Source organism: Scyliorhinus canicula, chromosome 19 (assembly GCF_902713615.1).
Source record: "Scyliorhinus canicula chromosome 19, sScyCan1.1, whole genome shotgun sequence".
NCBI lineage: Eukaryota > Metazoa > Chordata > Chondrichthyes > Carcharhiniformes > Scyliorhinidae > Scyliorhinus > Scyliorhinus canicula.
The window spans coordinates 41,106,001-41,117,195 of NC_052164.1; the positions used below are offsets into that span (position 1 = coordinate 41,106,001).

The window sequence follows — 11,195 nt, forward strand, 5'->3', positions numbered from 1 at the left end:
TTCACCCTCCGCAGCACCTCACACCACAGTCCCTCCTCCAGCGCCATCACCTGCACTTCCTCCCATTTGGCCCTCTAGAGATGCCATATCCTCCTCTGAAATCATCCCATAGGTCATCGAAATGACCCCTCCCTCTATGCCCATCACTGACAGAAACCCCTCCAGCAACGAGGAGGGCGGTGCCACAAGAAAAGTCGGTAAAATCTTTATCGCAAAATCCCTCATCTGAATATACCTAAAAACCTCCTCCATATGGACACCAATCTCCTATGAATGGCAGTATCTGATTGACACTTTTATAAGGCTGTGAGTAAGCAGGCGTTCTTTTTCAAAGCAGATTTTGGGCTGGATGTTTGTGTGATCGTTTCAAGACTTGCCATTGCTATTATCCATTGTTTTTATATGGTTCATTGGTTCTGTACATAGTGCATAATGGATGAGTGGCCGTGGGGGGGCCATGAAGATGGCATGGAGGCATGAGGGGTGGGTGGGTGTTGAGGGGGTTTTAGGAATGGGGTCTGTTGGGACTAACAGCCTTTAATACAATTGGGCTGAATTCCCAATGGGTCGAGGCAGCTTACCTTGGCGCTTGCCTACCTCCATGGCCGCATAGAAACTGCTTCGAGGAGCAGTGGGCCTGGCTCGACCCGCCCCGGCCCTCCAAGTGTTGTGTATGTGGGGGCTATTTACAAGAAGGTGGGTTTGCCGACAACTTGAGCTTCCTGCCTCGTCAGTGAAAATCTAGTCCCAAGTCTTGGGCGAAATTCTCCCAATTTCGCAGGGTCGGAGAATCGCCCGGGACCGGCGAAAATCCAGCCGTCGCCGTGGCTGGCCAGTGCCATGGGGGCACTCTTTTTCTTCCGCCGCCGCCACGGCCTCCACCATGGCGGAGGTGGAAGAGAACCCCCCTACCGCGCATGCGCCGGTGTTGATGTCAGCGGTAGCTGACGCACCGGCGCATGCGCGAACTGCGAAGGCCTTTTGGCCAGCCCCGACGCCGGCCGGCGGGTGTCAAAGGCCGTTGGCGCCGGTTTTGGCACCAGTCGGCGTGGCGCCAACCACTCCGGTGCGGGCCTAGCCCCCAAAGGTGCGGAGAATTCCGCACCTTTGGAGAGGCCCGACGCCGGAGTGGTTGGCGCCACTCCGCTACGCCGGGACCCCCGCCCCGCCGGGTAGGGGAGAATCCCGGCCCTTATATTTGGAATGTGGGAGCAGGAGTATGCTAACTAACTCGATCATGGCTGATTTGTACCTTAACTCCATTACCCAGCTTAGCTTCATGTTGCTCCTGCCATACCAAAAAAATTATCTTGGTTGTAAAATCTTTAATTGATGTTTTCTGGAGTGAGAAAGTGCTAGATTTACAAAAACGTCTGTGTGGAAACATGCTTTCATATTTTCCTCTTAAATATCCTGATTCTAAGTTTAAGATTGTGCCTTCTTATTGTGGAACTTGCTGCCAAAAGACAATGGTTTCTGAGTCGATCATACTGAATCCCTTTATCATTATTCTCAGTGTAGTGGCAAATGTGAAAGAAAATATTAATTATAAAGTTATGGGGCGGAATTCTCCGCTCCCGGGAAAAATCGGGAGGGCCGTCGTGAACTCGGCCAAGTTTCACGACGGCCTCGGAGGCCGCTCCTCGCCCCCTATTCTCCCCTCCCGGAGGGGCTAGGAGCGGTGCTCCGTAAACCCCGGCCACGGGGGCGTTGCGCCGAGAATGACGCGGCCGGCGCGCCTAATGACGTCAGCCGCGCATGCGCAGGTTGGCCGGCTCCAACCCGCACATGCGCGGCTGACGTCATGATGCTGACAGCACGAACCCGCGCATGCGCAGTGGCCGTCTTTCCCCTCAGCCGCCCCCAAGACATGGTGGCTTAATCTTGCGGGACGGCGGAGGGGAAATAGTGCGTCCGATTTGGACGCCGGCCCGACGGTCGGTGGGCACCGATCGCGGGCCTGTCCCCTCCCGAGCACAGTTGTGGTGCTCTTGCCCCAAACGGCCCCCTACAAGCCCCAAACGGGCATCTGGCGCCCGTTTCACGACGGCAGTGACCAGGTGTGTTTGCCGCCGTCGTGAAACGGTCGTGAACGGCCGACCGCTTAACCCATCCGGGTCGGAGAATCGCCGTTCGCCGTGAAAAACGGCGAGCGACGATTCTTCCGAGCGGGGGGTGGGGGGGGGGAGAATCGTGGGGGGCGCCGGGGGGCCCACCCGCGATTCTCCCATGGCACGTGGGGAGCGGAGAATTCCGCCCATGGTATTTTTCTTAAAAATGTAAGTTTGCAGACTGTCAATTTAATCATTAAATTATAAGCAACTGTCCTCAATGTATTAACAATTAGTGACAGTCTACAAACCAAGCAGATATAAGATTGGATGTCGGGCAATCTAGGCTGGATATAATTTTCTTCACTTTCATTTACACCTACCGAGTCTCCACTTGCATCTGAACCCACTCTCATTAGGGCGTTCTCTTGTGGTAATATTACAGAGGAACCAGAGAGTCATTGGCGAGATTTTAACTCGGTCAAAATCCCATTCACTTACACAGAGTTAAAATCGAGCCCTATCAGACTGGGGAACATTACACTGGAACCATTGGTGAGATTGCGTGGACTTGGTAAACCCTTGGTACTGGTTGAAAGATTTGATATGTCAATCACCCAATCACATTTTTAATTCGACAAACAAAACGTGACATCTGAGGGCAAATTCTGTTTCTTTTTTCTGGTCAGTTTTAGACTATTTGCTTTGAGGATTTAAGAAAAGCTGCCCTTTACAAGTGTTGATTCTTCCACACTCCTGTTTTTACAGATATGTCACACTCTCACTGAGAAACTTGTTGCCATGACGATGGGATCAGGGGCAAAGATTAAATCGCCAGCCAGGCTGAGTGACATAATCGTGGTGGCAAAGCGGATTAGTCCAAGGTGAGAGGGATCTATCCCAGGATTGCACAACAGAGCTGCTCAGTGTACCTTGTTATGGATGATCAGATGTTAATAAATAGGAAGAATTACTTGACTGAATGTCTACCAGCTTACTCAGTGCAATATCTTAAAGAAATAACAACAAAAAACCCCCAGAAAAATAAATTACTCCAAAAATGATTATGAGGAAAGTATTGCCTCTTTCTCTTGCCGAAGAATCTGCCGAGTAGATCTTCCCTCAGTGATGGTTTTAAAGGGCCACTACCATATGGGTCGAAATTCTTCCTCCATTGGGATTCAATGTTTCCACCAGCAGTGCAACTCCGCATGCAGGCGGGCTACTTGGGGTGGTTTCAATAGGAAATCCCATTGACAAGCGGAGGAGTAGTGAATCCCCCACCAGTGAATGGCACACTGCTAAGAAACCCACGTCCAGGGGATTGGGGAATCCTGGCCCCAGTGTCTCCTGAGTGGTAACTAGGGAAAAGTGCCCTGGCCATGATTTCAGATCCACCTGAAGCCTTTTAAAGCCCTGGACATTGTTAAACCATCAAATACCCTGGGACCATCTTCTCACTTCCATTCACACCTATAAACAGTTGTTTCTGGTCTCCATGCTCTCCTCAATTTCACTTTTCTATTGAAAATAACTTGACGGGTGCAATCTAACTAAAAGTAAATAGAGCGGGAATGACCCCGCTATCTAATGGGACTCTGCATCCTCTTGGTGGCCCCCTTCCCCCAGCCCCATGAAACTTACTGTCATTTCCTGCACTGAGGAGCTTGAACAAGTGGAGCTTGTCAGTGCAGGAAGAGAATGGGGCGCCATTTTAAAATGGCAACCCGATTCCTCGACCCCCCCCAACACGACCCCCGAATTACCCAATTACCCAACCCCCAACTCACCTATGAGGGGGTCCCTGAAATCCACCTCACACAAACAGTACACCCCTGGGCTCGATTCCTGGCATGGGCAAAATGCCAGCCTGGTGCCTTGGCACTGCCAGTCTGGCACACTAGTAGTGCCACCTGGGTGACACTGCAGCACTGTCAGAGTGCCTGGCTGGCAGTGCCAAGATGGCAGGCTGATACGGCGCCTGGGTGGTGGTCTTCTCAGCGAGCTGGTAGATTATGGGTTGCCGTTCATTTGGATTTGATCGGATTGGGTTTGTTTATTGTCACGTGTACCGAGGAATAGTGAAAAGTATTTTTCTGCAAGCAGCTCAACAGATCATTCAGTACATGGGAAGAAAAGGGAATTAAACAAAATTCAAGAAAATACATAATAGGGCAACACAAGATATACAATATAACTACATAAGCATTGGCATTGGATGAAGCATACAGGGTGTAGTGTTAATGAGGCCAGTCAATAAGAGGGTCATTTAGGAGTCTGGTGACAGTGGGGAAGAAGCTGTTTTTGAGTCTGTTCATGCGTGTTCTCAGACTTCTGTATCTCCTGCCCGATGGAAGAAGTTGGAAAAGTGAGTAAGCCGGGTGGGAGGGATCCTTGATTATTCTGCCCACTTTCCCCAGGCAGCGGGAGGTGTAGATGGAGTCCATAGATGGGAGGCAGGTTCGTGTGATGGACTGGGCAGTATTCACGACTCTCTGAAGTTCCTTGCAGTCCTGGGCTGAGCAGTTGCCATACCAGGCTTTGATGCAGCCCGATAGGATGCTTTCTATAGTGCATCTGTAAAAGTTGGTAAGGGTTAATATGGACATGCTGAATTTCCTTAGTTTCCTGAGGAAGTATAGGCGCTGTTGTGCTTTCTTGGTGATAGCATTGACGTGAGTGGACCAGGACAGATTTTTGGTGATGTGCACCCCTAGGAATTTGAAACATTTTTGGAGAAACTTACTTTTCTGTTTTTTTGTTGTTGTTACTTTCTTTAAGCTATTGCACTGAGGAGGCTGGTAAATAGTCAAGTAAATATGGTTGGATGATATGAGCAAGAGGACTAATCGCAATTGTGTTGGTCTTGTTTGGAGACCAGCCATAGGCCCAGACAACAACTGATAATTTACTGATACGTCATGTGTGTTCCATTACAGGAAGAATATAGAGAAATATATCAATTATAATGTTGATTTACCTGAATTGTACCAAAGATGATGGTTTACAAGAGTTGTAAAGTGAAGGATTATGTCACTGAAGTTGAGGGACATCTTCAAGATTATAAAGAGCAATGGGATTGTATCAATGCTCAGTGGGATGGTACCAAGGGAACACAAATTTAAGTAACTCAAAATAATGTGCGTATATATTCCAGCATTCTGTTTACACTCTTTAAATGTTTTTACTTTCATTCATTGCTTTCTCTAAGGAAATAATCCTTATAATAATCACATCCTGTCTCAACATGGGATAAGTTCACAATAAAGTATTTTGTTTCTTTGTCCCATTGTTATAGGGTGGATGATGTTGTAAGATCGATGTACCCTCCACTGGATCCCAAGCTTCTGGATGCCAGGTCTGCAACAGTTTCTATTAATTCTAAAATGTTAACATTGATATAGTTATAGACTGAAGCATGTGTGGACATACATCTCAAACTGAAATCCACCTAACCTGCATATCTTTGGACTGTGGGAGGAAACCGGAGCAGCCAGAGGAAACCCACGTAGATCAGGGAGAATGTACAAATTGCACATGGGCAGTCATCCAAGGCCGGAATCGAATCCACGTCCCTGGTGCTGTGAGGCAGCAGTGCTAACCACTGTGCCACCATGCCTGCCTGATACCTGCCTGCACAGGTGCAGAAATCCAGTTATGTCACTCTGTTGTTCCCAGCATGTCCATACCCTGTGTGCATGTGTCAACATTGTCACTCTGCACATGCACCTGTTTCTGGGAATCAAAAGTTCTTCCCTTGTTCACAGGATGAGGTTATGTTAGCCATTTCTCATGGGTAACTCGCAGAAGCTGCATTTGCATGTAGCAACATTCTTTTTTCATGTTATTGAACTTTAGATGGGCTTCACCCTTCAATGAGGCAGCTGTGTGCTCTATGGAAATAAGCTCAGTGGATCAGGAGCAGCTTCCTGCCAGACATTCAGATGTACAGGACAAATTTGTAAACTGACTGAATTAATTCAGTTACAGAGATAGGACAGGATTCCCCCCACCCCACCCCCCCCCCCCCCCCCCCCCCCTCCCCCCCTCCACCCGTGGCACATTCAGCAGCAGTGGAGGACGGCTCATCCATAGCCGGCAGCCAGATCTCTGGTCCCGCTGTTGTCAATGGGGCTTTCTGTTGAACGCATCCCTTGCGGCTGCAAATCCTGTGACCAGGGGGGTGCTGTCGGTGGGATGGTAAGATCTCGCCAACGTGAACGGCCAAAATTCTGACCCATAAAAATATCAAATGTCTGGAAAAATCTCAGCAGGTCTGGTAGTTTTGAGGAAGACTCAAACAGGCTCAGATCATAAACTCTTGTTTCTCTCTCTGCGGATGCTGCCAAACCCACCCAGTTTTTCCAGTTTCGCAGTTACAGAGATGGCCAAGCAAAAATAAAGAACAAACAAAGCCATTGAGATATACCAAGGTGGCTAAAGCACAGTCCTGATGGTTTGACCAGCTCCTCTGCTATACCTACTCTCGCTCACATTGGAGTAAAACAGTACAACTGCACATGCAGGGCATTGGAGGAAATGCAGCCTTTCAATTTAATTAATAAATGAGGAATTTGAAGCTAGTCTCAGAAATGGTGGCCATGAAGCTAATGCCCATTCAGGAAGGAAATCTGCCATCCTAACCAGGTGTGGCCTATATGTGACACCAGACCCACGGCAATGTCGTTGACTCGTAATTGCCATATGAAATGGGGGGGCACAGTGGCACAAGGGGTGGCACGGTGGCAGTGGTTAGCACCACTGCTTCACAGCGCCAGGGACTCGGGTTCAATTCCAACCTCGGGTGACTGTCTGTGTGGAGGTTGCACGTTCTCCCCGTGTCTGCATGGATTTTCTCCGGGTGCTTTGGTTTCCTCCCACAGTCCAAAGATGGGCAGCTTACATGGATTGGCTATGCTAAATTGCTCCTTGGTGTCCAAAGGTTGGATGGGGTACGGAGATAGGGCGGGGAGTGGGCCTAGGTAGGGTGCTCTTTCAGAGAGTGTTGGTGCAGACTTGATGGGCTGAATGGCCTCCTTCTGCATTGTAGGGATTCTATGATTCTATAAAATGACCTAGCAAGTCATTCAATTGTATCAGACCACTAAAATGAAACTGGATGGAATGAAACTGGATGGACAACCCAGCAACGACCTAGGCATCGGAAATGGCAAACCCAATCCTACTGATCCTGCAGCAAAGACCTCCTTACTAACAATTGGGGGATTGCGCTAAAATTGACAGTACTGTCCTACAGACTAGTCAAGCAACAGCCTGATATAACCACGGAATCACACCTTGCAGGAAATGTCTCAGATATCACCATCCCATCCCTGGGTATGCCCTGACCCACTGGCAGCAAAGACCCAGCACAGAGGCCACACAGTGGTATACAGCCAGAAAGGAGTTTCCCCAGGAGATCTCAACATCAACCTCAGGCGCTATGCAGACTCAAAGCATCAAGACAAATGTGGGCAAGGAAAGCACCTGTTCATTACCATGCATGTCCACCCCCCTCAGCTGATAATTCAGTACTTCTTCATGTTGAACACCAATTGCATTGATCTTCATTGTCCATCTTTGTTCAAAGATGTGCAGGTTAGGTGGATTGGCCAGGCTAAATTGCCCTATAGGGCACGATCTACCCCAATAGGAACTGTCCAAAAATGCAAAGGTTAGGTGAAGTTACAGGGTCACCGGGATAGGGTGGAGGAGTGGGCTGAGTAGCGTGCTGTTTCGGAGGGATGGTGCGGACTTGGTGGGCTGAATGGCCTCCTTCTGCACTTTAGGGATTTTATGATTCTTTGAGAAGTGTACTGGATTTTCTTTCGAAAGGGTCTCTCTCCAAAGGTCTGGACAGGTAAGCAAGTAATCTGTTTTGTTAACTTTATTTCTAAGTGATATTTGAACTGTATTGGGTTGCTTAATTTGAATTAGTGGCAGATATAGATAATAAATTAAAGGTTTTTCCTTTTATTTAAGGACTGTTTAATTGATAATTGTAAAGCTATTTATTTGATGTTAATGTACCATAGAGGCACCATAGAATTGCTACAGTGCCATTTGGCCCATCGGGTCTGCACTGACCCTCTGATAGAGCACCCTACAGAGGCCCATTCCCCACCTTATCATTGTAATCCCACCTAACCTGTGCATCTTTGGATACGAAGGGGGCAATTTAGCATGGGCAATCCACCTAATCTGCACATCTTTAGCTTGAGGGGGGAAACCGGAGCACCCGGAAGAAACCCACGGAGATACGAGGAGAAGTGCAAATTCCACACAGACAGTTACCCAAGGCTGGAATTGAACCTGGGTCCCTGGCGCTTTGAGACAGCAGTGCTAACCACTGTACCACTCATTCTCCTGTCTCCTGACATACCTCAATAGCCGAGTCCTTTGTGCGTGTCTTCCCTGTTTAATTTTCCTCACAGAGACTTTGGAAAAGTTATGAGCTCATAGCCTTCCTTCCAACAGCAAAAAGAAACAACAGAACTAAACTGAAAAGTAAATGATCTGTTGCCTTTAAAGTTGATTCCACCACTATGTCAAATGAAAACGTATTAAACGTTAAGGCAGAACCACTGTTCCTGAGGGGGGGGGGGGGGGGGGGGGGTGGTCCTGAGGGGTATGGGAAGGGGAAACTGCAATTTCTATATCAAGTGTTGTGGTTACTCAGAACAATCTGCTGGAAATCAGAGACACATAATCCTCAGCGGTAAAAGTAAGGGATGCAGGTCCACACTTTTGCTTGTCAATGGGGACCAAAAGCACAACTTCTAACTTTCATCATCATTGAATTTGCAGTGAACAGTAAGAGATTTTTCCTGGTGTGAATCCACCTTTAACCAGTTAGGTAGAAACTTCTTGCTTCAATTTGCACCAAATCTTTTCTTACCACTGACTAGTGAGCATCAAAAATTAGAACTGTATAATTCTGCTCTATCAATGATGCACTTGTGAATGCTATGAATGCAAATGTGCTCTAATATTTATAGTTGATATGATAATTATTCATTAGTGACAGTAAAGGCACAAAATCGGAGTCAAAAAGGAGACTGAAAGCAACATGATTTCCAGAATTAAAACTATTGGGTTTGTAAAAGTTGACGATAGCTCCTTTGATGGGCCTGTCAATAAGGGTAGTAAGTACTGGAGCTGTACATGTTTGGGCAGCACGGTAGCATGGTGGATAGCACAATTGCTTCACAGCTCCAGGGTCCCAGGTTCGATTCCCGGCTTGGGTCACTGTCTGTGCGGAGTCTGCACGTTCTCCCCGTGTGGTGCGTGGGTTTCCTCCGGGTGCTCCGGTTTCCTCCCACAGTCCAAAGATGTGCAGGTTAGGTGGATTGGCCATGCTAAATTGCCCTTAGTGTCCAAAAATTGGCGTCAGTGTTGGGTGGGGTTACTGAGTTATGGGGATAGGGTGGGGGTGTGGGCTTGAATAGGGTGCTCTTTCAAAAAGAGCCGGTGCAGACTCGATGGGCCAAATGGCCTCCTTCTGCATTGTAAAATTCTATAAATACCAGGTTCATTTGAAATATTTTCTAAATTGATTGATCTTAGGCGCAAATTAACAGAAATGAAACATAGTCCCATATTGAGCGCGTTTAGCCAGATGTTTCCGGCACGGGCAGAGCTGAGAACGACCGCTCTATTAAATGGGACTCTGCTTAATTTCCAAGCTTTGGCGCAGAACACCCCGCCGAGTCCACACTCAGTCCCATTTCCTGCAGCAACGAGCTCTGCTCACCGGGGCAGGAAGCGATTGGGGCGCCATTTTAAAATGACATCGCAATCTCCAGACCCCCCCCCCCCCACTGTGGCTTCCGGATCCCCCCAACACCCAAACTCACCTATAAGGGCAGTGGAGTTCCTCAGTGCAGAAAATGTGACCAAGTACAGCCTCGGCCATGTGTTCCCCACTGAGGCTCCCAATCTTTCCAAATGGCCATTCATAGTGTGATGTTTCTCGGTGCTATGGGACTCTGGATTCGGGAAGATCATGCCCGTCATCTGTCAAATGGAGAATTCCGCCCAGAGTACCTTTCCTTGGTCAATGTGGCCTAATCAAAAAGGAAAATATATGCATGGTCCTTAATTTTGGGAAAGAGATCTTTAAAATCTATACAGCATTAGACACCTAAAGGCACGTTGATAATGAGCTTCTCCCAAAGTCCCAACACACACCAAAAAGGCTTCACACATTCCCCTGTGCTACTCAGAGATACCATTAATCTTAAACCCAACTTTAAGCTAGATATTAAGCAGAAGCCCATAGAATGTATAATTATTGCAGTCCCTGTTTCCATTCATATTTTACTGAAGGGCTTTTTCTGATGTATGACAATACTTTTCCATTTCTTGCAGAACCACTGCCCTCCTCCTCTCTGTTAGCCATCTTGTATTGGTCACCAGGAATGCATGCCACATGACTGGAAGCCTCGATTGGATTGACCAGTCCCTCTCCTCAGCTGAGGAGCACATGTTAGTGCTGAGGGAGGCAGCTCTGGCGAGTGAACCTGAGAGGAACCTCATGGGGTGTGAGAACCTTTGTCAGGAACAGTCTTCAATCTAGCCCTTGGGGCCTGACTGGTGATGGAACAGGGGAAGGCCAAGACTTTCCCAATGTGAACAGCTCAGTTTTAACATAAACCTTTTCTATCCGCAGTATAGGACAGTGTAATCAATCTACGAAGTATGTGCCTTAAAATTATTTGAAGACTTCGCTTCACTATTCAAATGATTTTTGGACATCATTGGTGAGATATCAATGTCAATCATAGTCCCAAAATCTACGTGATTGTTCACCTAATGTTTACAGTAAACACTTTGGCAATAGCGTGGTTGCATGTGAAAAATTCATGTGCCTCTGTCTGTTGCTTTTTTTCACTTCACTGTTTATCAGCTCTTTATTGACAGAAAGTTCCATTGGCCAAGTATCTCTCGCAAATCCCAGGTTTGATCTTTCTTCAAATTTTTATGATGAAAGTTTGAGACATAAACCTGAAGAAAATATATATTAAGAGAAAGCGCACAATGAGTGTGACTGAGATACATTCATGTCTGCCAGAAAAGGGTTGACTATAAACTGGATTAATTATTAACTATTTGCGTTTCTCTGCCACGGTGAAAATAGAGTTG

General features: G+C 47.4%; 1 protein-coding gene across 2 annotated transcripts in view; it reads left to right on the forward strand.

Moving 5' to 3' along the window:
* The window catches only part of tmem98 (transmembrane protein 98), a 76,366-nt gene extending 65,418 nt beyond the window's left edge, over nucleotides 1-10,948 (forward strand). For both annotated transcript variants that reach the window (XM_038779653.1, XM_038779654.1), the window contains exons 5-7: nucleotides 2,820-2,935; nucleotides 5,350-5,409; nucleotides 10,422-10,948. In XM_038779653.1, coding sequence (XP_038635581.1) covers nucleotides 2,820-2,935; nucleotides 5,350-5,409; nucleotides 10,422-10,629 — 384 coding nt within the window. In that variant the 3' untranslated portion in view covers nucleotides 10,630-10,948. The remainder of the gene's footprint in view (nucleotides 1-2,819; nucleotides 2,936-5,349; nucleotides 5,410-10,421) is intronic.
* The last annotated feature ends 247 nt before the right edge of the window (nucleotides 10,949-11,195 follow it).